The sequence below is a fragment of the Balaenoptera physalus genome (genome assembly GCF_965194825.1).
Source record: "Balaenoptera physalus genome assembly, chromosome: 17".
NCBI lineage: Eukaryota > Metazoa > Chordata > Mammalia > Artiodactyla > Balaenopteridae > Balaenoptera > Balaenoptera physalus.
Genome location: NC_138895.1, coordinates 75,353,860 through 75,369,499, shown reverse-complemented (window position 1 = coordinate 75,369,499; position 15,640 = coordinate 75,353,860). Strand labels below are relative to the sequence as shown.

The 15,640-nt window shown below is 45.3% G+C and overlaps 1 protein-coding gene across 5 annotated transcripts in view; it reads left to right on the top strand.

The window, feature by feature from the left end:
* Positions 1–15,640, top strand: part of ASAP1 (ArfGAP with SH3 domain, ankyrin repeat and PH domain 1) — a 352,675-nt gene that overhangs the window by 41,852 nt on the left and 295,183 nt on the right. For all 5 annotated transcript variants that reach the window (XM_082434069.1, XM_082434072.1, XM_082434067.1 and 2 more), the window contains exon 2: positions 485–570. In XM_082434069.1, coding sequence (XP_082290195.1) covers positions 512–570 — 59 coding nt within the window. In that variant the 5' untranslated portion in view covers positions 485–511. The remainder of the gene's footprint in view (positions 1–484; positions 571–15,640) is intronic.

Here is a 15,640-nt window from a genome sequence, read left to right as displayed (position 1 = left end):
AAAATCCTCTTTCTGGTTCAGAGGGGCTGTCCTGAAATATGTAGATTCATATATATCTACCTTCTTCCTGGTGCTGATTCCCTTGGCTGGGGGAACTCCTCTGCTTCCCCATGGGCACACAGCTGTGACTGTCTGTCTGTCCTACCTGTCAGCACAATTTAATTTCATGTTTAGGAGCTCAGGTCTAGAGATGTTAATGACTTGTAAATTGCTCTCCAACACAGAGCTAGAAATAGAAAGGCAAGAAGGATTCCTGAGCACTTGTACAGATTTACTAATGGAGATGTCAGCCCCAAAGTAGATTGCTGAAATAGTGGTTTCCCCACTGTTTTCCTTCCCATTCCTGGACAGCCACTGTGGTGTAAGAACATTCCTAACAAGTTTGCTGGCTTCCACATGAAATCACATGTTGGTCTGAGACAATGTCTTCTGCCCAGTCCTGCTGGATGACTCTTGTCACCTTTTTTCCTACCTCCCCATCCAGGTAATTTTCTGATGTGACGGCTGAGACATGAGATCTTCAGCCTCCAGGCTCTCCAGTTTTTCATCAAGAGATTCACTATGGAATCGGTGAGTGGTCTTAGCCCATCTTGTCCAGAGAGCCCAGCCTGGGAAATGTGGAGGGATTCTTTTGGGGAGGTTGAAATGCAAAAGTTGATCAGACTCAAGCACTAGAATCTGACAGAGACACCATGGGTGTGGATATTAGTGGTGAACAGATCTTTGGCATTTGTAGAGCTGCAGACTTTTTGAAGTGTTTCCTGTCACATTACCTGTCACCTGTGTGCAGAGGGAAAGGTGGTGGGGTGGTGGTATGAGAATGAAGTAAGGAATGATAACAAAAACAACACTGCCAACAAGAATAGATGCTATTTTAGCTGAGTGACTCTTTAAAGACATTACTTCATTCAATCCGCCCAACAATCCTACCAGGAAGGGCTTACCACATTCATTTTACAGATAGAGAACTTGCCCGGCTGGATTTGAAACCAATTTTTCCTGATTCCAGGTCTCCTGCCTTTTTCCTCTTGCAATGTTGCTTCTTGGTAGAGGTGTGATTTGTCCCATTTTTCAGCTGGGAATACTGGGGCCTGGCATAGGCGCACATGATAGAGTCTAAGGCATCTGACCTCAGTGGGTGGAGCTTTGTGTTAGTGGATGATAAAAAACTGGACTGGACAGGAAGCTCCATGAAAACTAGGCAGAGAAAACTCCAAGAGTCCAAGGATCTTAAAGTTGCCAGGGTGACTTGACACAGGGTCCACCTGCTATGACTGGCGTTTCCCAGAAGTCAGCTTAGTGGTGGAAAGATTGTGGGTGCTGGAGGGGTGGTTGAATTCTTGCTCTGCCAGCAACTTTCTGTGTGACCTCCGGCAAGTCATTAACCTTCTCTGTTCTGTTTCTTATCTATGGAATTGGAGTAATAATAGTTATGTTTCAGGTTTTTGTGCAGATTAGAAAAAAAGATGTACAATAAAGTGTCTTGCATAAAGTAGGGACATAAAACATTATAATTATTCCAGTTTTTAAAATGAAAGTAATTTTTAGGGTAATTAGATAAGGAAGAATATCCTGAATGGGTAGGAGAGGTGAGAGGCTAGAGGCAGGGAGGCCAACCTGAGAGGCTTTGATGTGACCCAGACATGAGTTGATAGGGGACTGTTACCATCTTCCAGGATAAATGAGACTCTTCCTGCTTATCTTCATAGTTTGATGATTACAGGGTTACCCAAGTCATGTTTTATTTTGTTTTGTTTTATAAATCAAGAATCCAACACGAAAGTGACATTAGTTTTGCAGATATCTTTTTAGGTGATATTGTTACTAAACCAGACTTGGGTCTGCTCGCCTGACAGGCAGCACGGTCAATCTACTGACACCAGGTTGTAATGAAGGAAAGTACAGCATTTATTACAGGGTGCCAAGCAAGAAGAATGGGCAGCTCATGCTCAAGAGATCTGAATTCTCCAGTGGTTTCCAGGGAAGGGTTTTTAAAGACAGTGTGAAGGAGAGGGTCACAGGGTGAGTGATCAGCTAGTGCACAATTTTCTGATTGGTTGTGGTGAGGTAACAGGGTGATGTTTCAGGAATCTCAAATCACCAACCTTTTGGTTCCCACCAGTCTGGGGTCTATGTGTTGGTGATCAGCATGCAGTTAACTTCCTCCACATGGTGGGGGTTTTAGAATCTGCAAAACAGCTCAAGGATATGACTCAAAATATTGTCTATAGCCCCAAGAAGGAACTAAAGGTCCTTGATGTTGTTTTATGTCTAAATTTTTATTATTTTGTCTTGCTTCACTGCTTTCTTTTCTTTTTTCATTTTCTCACTTCTCTGGTTAAATTCGCTCCTTGGAACTTGGGGAAGGCTTAGGGGGCTAAAGCTTTTCTAGAAACAAGAGGTGGGGAACACGGGGGTGGGGGTGTCTGTCCCTGGGAAGGTCCTTCAGGGCCCTTCTCAGTTTCAATATTAATTACAATTGCAACAGCAGTGCATTATTTAGGATTAGGTTTTGCTATGAATGATGTAAAATCTAAAAGAACATTGGCTTAAACAGAAGATAGAAGTATATTTCTCTCTTACCTGAAAGTTCTAACCCAGGGTGGTACAGGGCTGCTGCAGCAACTGTGAGAGACCCAGACTTTTCCTCTCTTGTTTTTCTGCCATGTGCACCTCCTTTCCCCCAAGGTCACCTCATGGTCCATTCTGGCTGCTTCTGCGCCAGCCATCACATCTACCAGCAGGAAGAAGGGAAGAAGAAAGGCAGGCCCCTTCTTTTAAGGGTATCTGCTTCTGGGTGTCACACTTGCTGCTTCTACTTATGTTTTGTTGGCCAGAATTTAGTCCTCTGCCTACATTTAACTGCAAGGAAGGCTGGGAAATGTGATCTTTCTTCTGTAAGACCACGTGCTTACCAAAATTGAGGATTATTGTGATTGAAAAAGAAGAGAACAAAAAAAAAAAAGAAGAGAACAGATATTGGAGGACAAATCTTTCTTTGCCATGCAAATAGTTATTGAAAGGTTGCTATTAAGAGGATAGGCTCAGTGGCCAGACTGCTGGTACTGTATTAGAATCCTGAATTCAGGGCTCTATAGCTACATGACCTTGGGAAATCTACTTAACTTCTGTGCGTCAGTTTCTTTATCTGTAAAATCCTATTTTATACATTCTCGTAAGTGTTGCTTTGAACATTAGATGAGTTAAGGTAAAGCACTTGGACCAGTACCTGGAACGTCATAAGTGCTGTGTAAGTGTTAGCTATTACTATAACTACTGACTCTACTATTAGTAATACTACTTCTATTACCATATTACTACTTCTATTGTTACCATTACTGCTGCTTCTACTATTACAGCTACTGCTTCTACTGTCGCTTTAGTGCTTCTCTTTCTCCTGTTACTTCTGCTGCTGCTGGTGCTGTCACTACTACTACTTCTATTACTAACACTATTACTACTCTATGACTGTTGTTGCCAGGTACCACATATACATGTATAAAATTTTATACTCATAGCAAGGTAAGTATTATTTTCCCAATATGAAGATAAGAGTCAGAGAGCATAGTAACTTGCCAGATGGCATGCAGCTGGCAGGATAGTGGTTTACCTTTGGGTGGGTCAGGGGATAGTGACCGGAAGGGAGCATGAAGCAGCTTCTGAGGTTCTGCAAATGTTCTGCGTGCTGGTTGCATGGGTGTCAAAATTCCCTGAATGGTACATTTATGACATAGGCAATTTTATGTGTTTATATTATATTTCAATTAAAACGTATCATGGAGCAGATAGGTGGTAGAACATGAGTGAAACTACACCTGATTCTAAAGCCCGCACTCTCTTAACTATAACGTAAGGCCTAACACCTTTATCTCTTTTCACTTATTTGTTTGTTTGTTGGCTCTTTCATAACATGTATCGATCAATTGCTTATTACTTATGTGCCAAGAACTGGGGGCCAGGTTGCTTGGGATATAAAGGTACAAGCAGCACACACAGCCCTATCCTCATGGGGCTTTCTGTCTAGAGGAAAAGGAAAGATAAATATCATACAGATTGCCAGCTACTGGGTTAGGCTCAGCGTGGGATGCCCTGGGGCCACAGGTGGGACACATAAACTGATCCAACCACGCAGGTCTGATAAAATAATGTCCATCTCACTGATGTCCATCTCAACCAACTCCTTTGATAGGGCAGAAAGTCCCCACATCCATGGGTAAGCTGAGCACATCAGGGCTACATCAAAGCACATAAAGCAGTTCTTTGCCTTCCCTGCTAACAGGCCCTGAGAAGGGGTCAGCTTTTCTTTTCCTTGTTTGTCACTGTGACAGTTGTGACCTCCACCTGGTGTCCCGTGGAGCAGACAAGCGCTGAGCTTTGGAGTTCAGTAGACAAGAGAGAAAACACGGGAGCAGAGGCTTTCTAAATGTATCGGGACATGAGTTCAGGGACCTCTTACTTTGTTCATTTACGTATTATGTATATTCGTTCATAATAAAAATGAATGAATGAAGGAATGAAGGAATAAAACCAGACCCCACAACAGTGCAGTTGCCATCCCTGGAAAAGTTCAAGTCCAGAGGAATAAAGAACAAGATGTTCCCTTTTTTCACCTCAAATACCACCAGGATGGCAGGGGCAGCAAATGGCAGTGCAGTTGAATTCTGAGCCAGCAGTGGAAATCAGTTGCCCTTATTTTCGGGGGTTTTCTCCATCCGTAGAAATGAACTGACCATAACTTTAGAGCCTCCTAAGCCAAGCCCAGGAGAAACCTCTTTGACTCCCTCTCCCTGCCTTTGCCTTTGCAAAGGTCACTGCAGACTCCCTGCCCTTCTTATGCTGTGGGCTGTCAGCCCAAATTGAATTTCCCTGAGCCCAGCTGATGTCCCTTTTTGGCCACAGGGCAGGTGTCAGAGGCTGAATGCAGCACAGGGACAGGAAACGTGTTCCCCGAGCTGAACACAGAAGCGTTGACCTCTGAACTCGGAGCTGCATTTCTGACATTGTTGGAAGGGTTGGAAAGCCTTATGATTTCTGGATGTGAAAGAAAAGGAAATGTGTTTTAGAAAAACAATGTTCAAGTTCAAGTTTATGTAAAAGAAAAAGAAATGTGTTTTAGAACAATATTCAATTGTTTAGAAAAACAATATTCAAGGGGGGAGGTGAATTATATTCAAAGGGCTGTGAAAGCCCTTTCAATGTAATTGAGGCTGTTTGAAACTCAACTGCTTATTCCATGGCCTCAGTTAGATGCATAAAGGAAAGAAATTACCTACCTAGACCGAGAATTGGGAAATTATGATCCTGGTCTTGTTTCCTTCCCTCCCACCTTCCCTTCATTTTTTTCCTTCCCTCCTTCCAAATTTACTAAGAAGCTGCTGTGTGCCACACCCTATGCTGAGTCCTGAGGAAATAGATGAATAGGACTCATTGCAAAGCCTTCCTGAGCTTATCATTTATTCATTTAAAAACACTTATTCATTCCACAAACATTTATTGAGCGCCTGATTTGCTCTGGTCTGTTAGTAGAGATAAAAGACATAGTTCCTTCTCCTCCTGAGTTTGTACTTTATTAATTTTTCCACTTGCTCACTCAGCAAACACTCTGTGAGCATCTACTGTGAGCCAGGGACTGCGCCAGTGGCTGGGATCCCAAGATGAACAAAATACAGCTTCTGTCTTGATGGAGCTAAAAGACCATACAGCATTGTATTCATTTCCTAGGGCTGCCGTAACAGAGTACCACAGACTTGGTGGCTCAAAACAGTAGAAATGTATTGTCTCACAATTCTGGAGGCTGGAAGTCCAAACCCAAGGTATCGGCAGGGTACTGAAGCCTGTAGGGGAAAATCCTTGCCTCTTCCTAGCTTCTGGGGTTTGCTGGTCATCTTTGATGTTTGTTGCCTAGCAGCTGCGTTGCTTCGGCCTCTGCCTGTGTTGTCCCATGTCCTTCTCCCTCTGTGTCTCTCTTCCTCTCTCTTACAAGGACAACAGTCTTGTTGGAATAAGGGCCCACCCTACTCCAGTATGATCTCATCTTTAATTTACATCTTAATTACATCTACAAAGATCCTATTTCCAAATAAACTCACATTCATGGGTACACTGGCCTAGGACATCAGCATTTGGGGGGAGACACAATTCAACCCATAACAAATATATATATAACCGTGTAAAGCACCTACAAGGGCACTGGGTGTGGGTGGATCCTGGGTAAGGATAATTGACCTCCTTCTTCCACTTTCTCTCTGTGTCTAAGGAGTCTAGGCCTTTAGGGCAGGAACCCTATGTTGCTCCGAGTGAGTGTTTCTGGATTTTTTTGCCTGGGAGGTGAGACACTGTGCACTTACAGGGAGAGTCTTGTGTGGTGCAAGTTGATGGGCGGGGTTCATTCCCACTACTCCTGTTAGTTTTTGTTTCATGGGGTGGTCGCTGAGTCAGGGCGAACACCTGCCTTGATCAGGAGGCCCAACTGGTGGTCAGAGCTGTGGGTTCCTATCCTGGCTCTGCTTTTGCTGGTCCTGTGAGCCTGGGTCCACTTCTTCCCCGTTCTCTGCCTCAGGCATCTCACTGTACCTCCCCCAGGGCTCTTGTGTGGACCAGGTGGGATCAGATCTATAAAGCGTTCGCGAGCGCTCCCGGCCCTCAGTAAGTGTTTGGTGCGAGTCGGTGGGGGTTAGGCCAGGGCACGTAAAACGTCCCCGGGAGAGAGGCTTACCCAGCTCATTCAGCACAGTCCCCTCAATAAAGACTTTTGTTCAGTGTTTAATGCCATTCACCATCAGAACATTGTTTCCATAATCTTTCCTAAGGGCAGCTTTCTGAAATATAGAAAACACCCTTAGCACAAAGATATCCACTGCAGCATTGTTTAAAATGGTAAACAGTGGCAAACAAGACAGAAAGCTGCCTTACAATGAGAAATGAGTTAACAAATTAGGGCAAAATGATTAAAAAAAAAATAGAGTAAAACAATGAAAAACAATGATGTAGCAATTAATAACAAAATTATGGTCACTTTTTAAAGGTTATGAGAATGCTCATGATATAAATGTCATGTAAAAAAAAGAAAGTTTTGGACTTCCCTGGTGGCACAGTGGTTGAGAATCTGCCTGCCAATGCAGGGGACACAGGTTCGAGCCGTGGTCTGGGAAGATCCCACATGCCATGGAGCAACTAACCCCGTGCGCCACAGCTACTGAGCCTGCACTCTAGAGCCCGCGAGCCACAACTACTGAGCCTGCGAGCCACAACTACTGAGACCCATGTGCCTAGAGCCCGTGCTCTGCAACAAAGAGAGGCCACCACAGTGAGAGGCCCGCGCACTGCAATGAAGAGTAGCCCCCGCTCTCACAACTAGAGAAAGCCCGTGAGCAGCGACAAAGACCCAATGCAGCCAAAAATAAATACATTAATTAATTAGTTAAAAAAAAAAGAAAGTTTTATTTTCAAGGAAGTGACTGTATTTCCCTGGGCCTCAGTTTCCTCATCTGTAAAATGGAGACAATAATAGTACCTTCTTTAGAAATAGGATCGAGAATTAAATGAGATGATACATGGGAAGCACATGATCAGCACCTGGCACATATGAGGTGCTCACTAAATGCTAATTGTTATTATTATTTATCATTTGGTCTAAATTATGTACAAAATAGTCATAGAAAAATATTTAGAATAAGCAACACAGATGAAACACACATTTTCCGTTTTGAATGTCTTATTCAAAGGACTTCATTCTGTGAGTCACTCAGCAAACATTGAGCCTCTCTGTCAAGCACTGTTGGCCTGCAGAGCAGGAGGTTTCAGTGTAGGAGAGGGCATCAGAATCCCATTTGAGGGCTTTTAAAAAAACACAAGATGCCTGGAGATGCTGATTTAATCGATGTGTGGTGGGTCTCAGGCATCCGCAGTGTTAAAAAAAAATTCCACAAGTGACTTAGATTCTCAGGGTAGATATAAGGCACAGTCACTCCCCTGAAGAAGTTTGCAAACGAGATGAGAAGATGGAAACCGCAGCATAATATAGGGAGAATATAAGTGCTCTAGACTGGGGCTCTTGACTCTGGGTCCCATGCAGAACTCTATAATATTAAAGATCCCCTTGATTCCACCCCCAGGTGAATGGAATCAGACTCTCCAGGAGGTTCTTTTTTTTTTTTTTTGGCTGTGCCATGGGACATGCAAGATGCAGGATCTTAGTTCCCTGACCAGGGATCGAACCCTTGCCACCTGCATTGGAAGGGTGGAGTCTTAACCGCTGGACCACCAGGGAAGTCCCCCTCCAGGAGGTTCTGATGATCAGCTAGATGGAGTGTATGCAGCTCCCTCCTCTTGTCCCGGCCCCTTCCTACCCAAGATGCAACAGCATGGACTGAGAACCACAGTTTTCCCAAAGCCATTTTCTCAAAGCCATGAGGCTGATATATTCCCTCTGGTTGGTACCGGTGACTACTTTTTAAAAAATTATTTGTTTATGTATTTTAAAATTAAAACATTTTAAAATGTTTTAATTGTGCTAAAATATATATAAACATAAAATGTACTATCTTAACGATTATTAAGTGTATAGTTCATTGGTATTAAGTATATTCCCATTGTTGTGCAATCATCACCACTGTCCATCTCCAGAACTCTTCATCTTGCAAAACTAAAACTCTGTACCCACTAAATAACAGCCCCCCCTTTTCCTCCCTTCCTCCAGTCCCTGGCAACCACCATTCTACTTGCTGTTTCTATGAATCTGACTACTCTAGGTATCTCACATAAGTGAATCATACAGTATTTGTCATTTTGTGACTAGTTTCTTTCACTTAGCATAATATCCTCAGGATTCATCCATGTTGTAGCATGTGTCAGAATTTCCTTCCTTTTTAAGGCTGGATAATATTCCATTCTATGTATATATACCACATTTTGCTTATCCATTCATCCATTGATGGATACTTAGGTTACTTCCATCTGTTGACTATTGTGAACAATGCTGCTATGAACATGCTATGAACAGATATCTCAAGACCCTGCTTGGTGTCTTTTGGGTGATGGAATTCTACCCAGAGATGGAATTGCTGGATCATAATGGTAATTCTATATTTAATTTTTTGAGGAACCACCATACTATTTCCCACAGCGACTGTACCATTTTACATTACCATCAACAGTGCACAAGGGTTTCTGTTTCTCCACATCTTTGCCAACACTTGTGATTTTCTGTTTTTGTAATAGTAACCATCCTAATGGATGTGCTAGTGAAGGCTTTTAGCTGGGACACATCACTGTCAGCTTCATATTTCATTTATGTTGTGTGGGCCAATTAAGCAATTCCCAAGCATTTATTTAAGCTCTAGGCACTGAGAATAATGGACCTAAATAATACATGCATGGTTCCTGCCTTCAAGCTCTAAGAGTGGGTCAAGGGAAATAGATATATGACAAGTAATTTTTGTCCAGTAAGATACATCCTTAGGGAGCATGTTACACGTGGAATACAGTTTAAAATGGTAGGAGATGTTGACTGAGTTTAGTGCCTCAGTGTCAACACACGAGATACATCATTTGAGCAGACCTAGAGGCCTAAGTTTGGGCTGTCCAATAGAACTTTCAGGATTGCCCAGCAGATCTGTAATGGTGGAAATGCTCTGTCTGGTGTCTGCTAGCTACATGTGGCTGTTGAGCACTTACAGTGTGCCTGGTACAACTGAGAAATTGAAGTTTTAAAGTTTATTTAATCTTAATGAATATCCATTTAAATTGAAATTAGCCAGAAGTGGCCAGTGGCTAGTGGGTTGGGCAGTAGAGTTAATGGAGAGCGTCTGACATGGTTTTCAAACTTGAATACTCACGTGAGTCACCTGGGGATCTAGTTCTAAAGCAGATTCTCAGGGGACTTCCCTGGTGGTCCAATGGGTAAGACTCTGTGCTTCCAATGCAGGGGGCGCAAGTTCGATCCCTGGTCAGGGAACTAGATCCCACACGCATGCTGCAACTAAGAGACTGCATGCCGCAGGGAAGATCCCGCGTGCTGCAACTAAGACCCGAGGCAGTCTAAATAAATAAATAAATAAAATTTTAAAAATAAAATAAAAAAGCAGATTCTTAGGCCCTCCCCCTTGTGTTTGTGGTCCCTAAAGTGTGTAGTGGGGCAAGGAGTCTGCGTTTTAATAGCCACTGCAGGTGATTCTGATGCAGGTGCAGTTTGTGGTTTTCAAACTTTTGTATCCTCAGAATATTTTCTTCAAATGAAAGCTTAAGAGAGCTCAGTGTAGAAAACAGACGAGAGCAGAGTTCTTTCTGGTTGAAGTAGGGCTGGGACCCAGGGCTCCATACATATAGGGGGGACATGCTCTATCCTCCCTGGGGGAGGTTTCTTGTAGCACAATTCATACAACCCGGATCTAGCACAACCTCGTCATTGTATTAATCTGAAACCCTGTGAAATGCAGAGTCAGATTTGGTTTCTAAGCATGGCAGAACCAATTTAAAACCAATAATTACCTCTGGAAATGCAAGTTGAAGCAGAAGTACAACGTCTCAGCTCAGGCTGCTACAACAAAAGTACCGTGGACTGTGGTTTAAACAACAGACACTTATTTCTCACCATTCCGGAGGTTGGGAAGTCTAGGATCAGGGCGCTGGCAGATTCCATGTCCAGTGAGGGCCTGCTTCTTGCTTGGTTCATTGACGGCTGTCTTCCTCATGTCCTCACGTAGTGGAAGGGGCAAGGGATCTCTCTGGGTTCTCTTTTATAAGGCACTAATACCATTCACGAGGGCACCACCATCATGACCTAATAACCTCCCAAAGGCCCCACCTCCCAATACCATCATATTATGCATTAGGATTTCAACACATGAATTTTGGGGAGACACAAACATTCAGTCCATAACACACAATTAGTACGTTAGTAGCCATTTTTCCCCTTGCATTGGACATCAACCACCGACCTGGGCATCACATGAGGGATTGCAGAGCAGTGATTAAGAGGACAGCCCGAGTCTGACCTGGATGTGAATGCCAGCTCCACCCACCCCTGGAACTTAGTGATACTAGGCAGGTTTCTCCATCTGTAAAATGGGTATAACAATATCTACCCCATAAGATAACACATGTAAATCCCAGCACTTGGCACTTAGCGTTAATTATTATAACAACAACAACTAACATTTCCTGAGCATTTGACGTGAGCCAGGCACTTTACTCTTCTGAGAATTTGTTATTTATCACCTCATTTAATCCTTACAACAGCCTGTGAGGCAGGTACTATTGTTATTTCTGTGGTAAAGGCAAGCTGAAGCTCGTGGAGGTTTGGAAGGTTGAGGCCATGATGCTGGTAAATGGCAGAAGTGGAATTCAATTGCAGGGAGTCTGGCCCTGGAGCCTGGAATTTCCACTTTTCCACACTGCGTTATTATCCCTAGGTTCTAAGGAAAGCCTTTTTTCTCTTTTTTTTGCGGCATGCGGGATCTTAGTTCCCCGACCAGGGATAGAACCTGTGCCCCCTGAGTTGGAAGTGTGGAGTCTTAACCACTGGACCACCAGGGAAGTCCCAGGAAAGCCTTTTAAGATGAACCCTCCCCCACCCCACTTCCAAATCTCAAAGCTTCAGAATTATTCTGCAAGTCAACTCAGCTTCCAGGAGCTGCATTTGACCCAGCTGACCACTCCCTCCCTCCGAAAACACTGTTTTCTTTTGGCTCCCAGGGCGCCAAGCTGCTTGGATTTGTTCTTGTGCTTTTGCCCTCTTCCTCCGTCTCTCAGTGGTGCACCCCTCGCTCCAGCCAGTCTCGGAGCATTTTCAAAGACCATCTGTATGCTGACTACTTCCAAATGATATCTCCAGCTGAGTCTGTCCTCTGAGTTCCAGACTTGAGTATCCCAAATGCCATACTCATGTTTCCATTTGGAAGTCTAGCAGGCACCTCGAACTTGGGATATCCAACTTGGATTATTCTCCACATGCCTCCTGCATGAGAACTTGCTATGCCCCTGCTTAAAACGTATCTGTGGCCCCAATGCCCCCCTGCCCATTTTACTGAGAATGAAATCCAGATTCCTTACCATGGCCTGCAAAGGCCAGCATGATCTAGCCTCTGCCTGCCCTGCACTGTCGTCTGCCCTCACCCCATTCCCTCAACAGACTTCAGCCACCGACCTCTTTCTGTTCTCACACTCAGCAAGTGCTATCCGGTCTCAGCACTCAGACACATGTTGTTTTTCTGCCTGCAGGACCCCTCTCCCTGCACCTCCATCCCCCAAGCCCCTGTTCTTCACAGGGGTGACAACTTCTTGTCCTGTAGCCTCAGCTAGCATGCTATATCCTCGGACAGATCTTTCCTCATCACCCTACTCTCTCTGGCTGCACCCTGTAGGTTTTCTTCCCAGCACTTGTAACAATCTGGAATTATTTGTTTGTTCACAAATAGAGCCTGGCACATAGTAGATGCTCAATAAATACGTATTATGTTTGAATTCATATCAGTGACCCCTGTTAAGCCGATCATGAACATAAAATGCCAATGCTAGGCCTGTTATTTGTAGAATCCTTTCACAGGTGAGGTGGTATCTCATATGTGTATGAGGTACTCATATGTGTATACAAGTGATTGAAAATTGGATGGGACCTGGGCTTTTTTATGGACCTTGGTCTCTGTTTTCACATTTCTTCATGCTGGGCCATCCAAACTGTTAGGACTTACAAAGATAATCTTAAGGGAAACAGCAGCCTCGGATACCCAATGCATATTAAAGTTGATTTGATTTTGGTTTAAAATGGAAACTATGAGCTAATGCATTTTACAGATTTGAGTAGAGAACAATTTTCTCTGTTTAAAAAAAAAAAGTCTGAGATGTAGAACACTTTGCGTGGGTTATCGTAGTGCCAAAAGCTCCTGAAAGGGGTTCTCTGCAAATATTTGGGGTTTGATGCTCATAAACAACAACACAGGTTTTCCTGAGAATCGATAACCACGGCAACAGCAGCATCGCTTCCAAAGTGAAAATGTGCTTGCCAAGCTGAAGCGTAGAGCGACTGCTTTTGGCTGAGCCGCAAAACTGAAGATAGAGGTTTACAAAGCGACTGCAGACAGGTCATTAACAGGACTGGCTGCAGGGAGCTCGCCCCACTCTCCCTTGCCGCCGCCTCTTCATCAGCAGCAAGATAATTGACTGTTAGATTCCCGAGCCACAGACCAGGCTCTCCATTTTGCAGCTTCCAGAAACACCTGTCCTGCAACTGCCAGTCTATCCACCCAGTAGGTACAGAGCTTGTCTTCCCAGAAATGCTAGCAAAATCCCTGAATTGATTGCCATTGGTTCAGCTTGGGTCACTTGTCCCAGTCACTGTGGACAACGTGATGGGATATTCGGACTGGACAGGCCTATGTCACGTGACCACCCCAGAGCTGGGGAGAGGTCAGCACCATGGAAACCAAGGGACTGAGAGGCGGCTGCAGGGAGGCCAAAATGCCAAGGCCACCCCACTAACCAAGTCACTGGCGGTAGGCGGAGGCAGTAGCTTAAGTTCAAACGACTTCTTTAGCGGGTCTTCTAGAGTCTTTGTTCTGCTTTGGCTCTTTTAAATGAACCTCAGGCACACTCCCAGCAGCCAGCGCCATCCCGACTTGCTTCTGGGATGGCTTCAGGCCATATTTGTCAGTCGGCCTCCTGTTTCTCATCTCTACTCTTAGCAACTTTGTTCAGCTCACCCCACTGGATCAAAGACAGAGTTTGACTCTCAAGCCCCTGCCTCTGACTGCCAGCTTCCTCTGAAGTGTGGGTCCAGGCCTCTGCCCTACCCCCAGATCCCATACCCTTTCCATGAGAGCAGCTGCCGCCTGGCAGGCAGGAGTGTGGTGGGTTGTGAGGCGGAAGCAGGCGCAGACAGTGAGGGCTTCCAGGGCCGGCACCGTGACACAGTGGAGGCCCCTGCCCGTGGCTTCCTTGTCCTCGGGTAAGTGTACGGTCTCCCCAACACCCCAGTCGGCCTGGCCCTGCTTCACTGCGCCTCTACCACTCACCTCTCCTTGTCTGCGCTCCAGCCAGACCTGAGTTCTGTTGGTTCCCCGGGGAAGTCTATCCCTGGGGCACTGGTCCCTTCTTCTCCTTTTTCCTTCTTAACTCGCACTCATCCAAGCCTCAGCCCAAAGGGCATTTCCCCAGGGAAGCCTTCCCTGACACCTCCTTCCAGCTCAGCTAGCACCTGTCTATAACCTGTGTGTTCTGTGTGTGTGTGTGTGTGTGTGTGTGTGTATGTAGGTATGTGTGTGCGCGTGTGTGTGTGACCATCTTGCGTTTACTCATGTCAGCCTCTGTCCTTCTCACTAGATTATCATTTCCAGGAGGGTGGGGACCGTCCCAGTCTTGCTCACAACTCTCCATAGCTTCCAGGACAGTGCAGAGCACATAATAGGCACTCAGTAAATGTTTGTTGAGTGAATGAATGACCCGGCAATGGGGAGCTATTGAAGGGTGTGATGTGAGAGGATGACTTGCCCAGGTTCTCCAGATGGAAACAGGCACCACCCTCTCTGAAGTCCACGCCTTCTGACTCCCTCCCCTGTCCAGCAGTGGGGCTCTCTGAGTAGCAGGAGAGGGAAAATGACAATTAGAACACAAAATGGCCAGGTCCTAGACGACTAGTGAGCTGACAGCTTTGATGTTACACCTAAAATATTGTCATCATCCCTTCCTTGGAGCAGTTCTGTCTCATGTACAGAGGAGAGAGTGGTTTGCATGTTTATTTTAATTAGAGAAGACCGTCTCTGCTGGTAACTTGAGGTCATTCCATTTCACCTTGGAGTGCCCCATCTGGTTTGAGTCTTCCATCACTCTCGGACCCCATTATTTGGTGATACATTGACTGATGGGAACCTGGAGGTGGCACACATGGGACGCTGACTTACCAAGTCATAAGCACATTTAATCTTAGAGGACTCTGGCACCCCCTTCACATGAGTTCAAAATAGAGTTCAGAGTGTGACCTGTATCACAAAGGGCAGTCTTCACCAGCAGGTGACCAGGCCTGGAGAGGAGCCAGGAGAGCGGGGTCTCTGGGAGAAATACTGTTCTGTATCAGTTGGGCATCCTTCAGTGGCAAGCAGGGGAAAAGAAAAGTCCAAGGCTAGTGCTAGCTTTAGATGCTCCTGGATCCAGAGATGCCCCTGGGGTTGTTAGGACGCAGTCCCTTCGTCTGTTACAGTACAACGTATATAAGCATTGAGACTCTACCTTCTGACACTTCCTTGCTGTGTGACTTTGGGCAAACCACTCACCCCTCTGAGCCTCGGTTTCCTCCTGCACCGAGGATTAAAGGAGCCAGTTAATGAAAGCACTTAGCACAGTGCCTGGCTCTGATCTCCTAATGGTTCGGGGCTCATAGCCTCCTGGCTTCTCGTCCATTTAAAGAGAGTTTCTCTTTCCCCAAAGCAGTCAGGGATATGGACCTGGGTCTCAGGCTGCGTGCTGGAGACACATGCCTCCCATGGCCGGAGCTTGGGAAGCCCCTCGGGGAAGAGGTCTGAGAAGTAGTGAGCAGCCTGCCTGCCAGACTGGGCAAGGCTGGAGTGGAGTGGGGACCAGACTGAGGGTGTTGTTTCCAGGTGGAAGATTGAATAAAGAGCCTTGCAAGCCCTTCTGTTTTGAAGGGGAT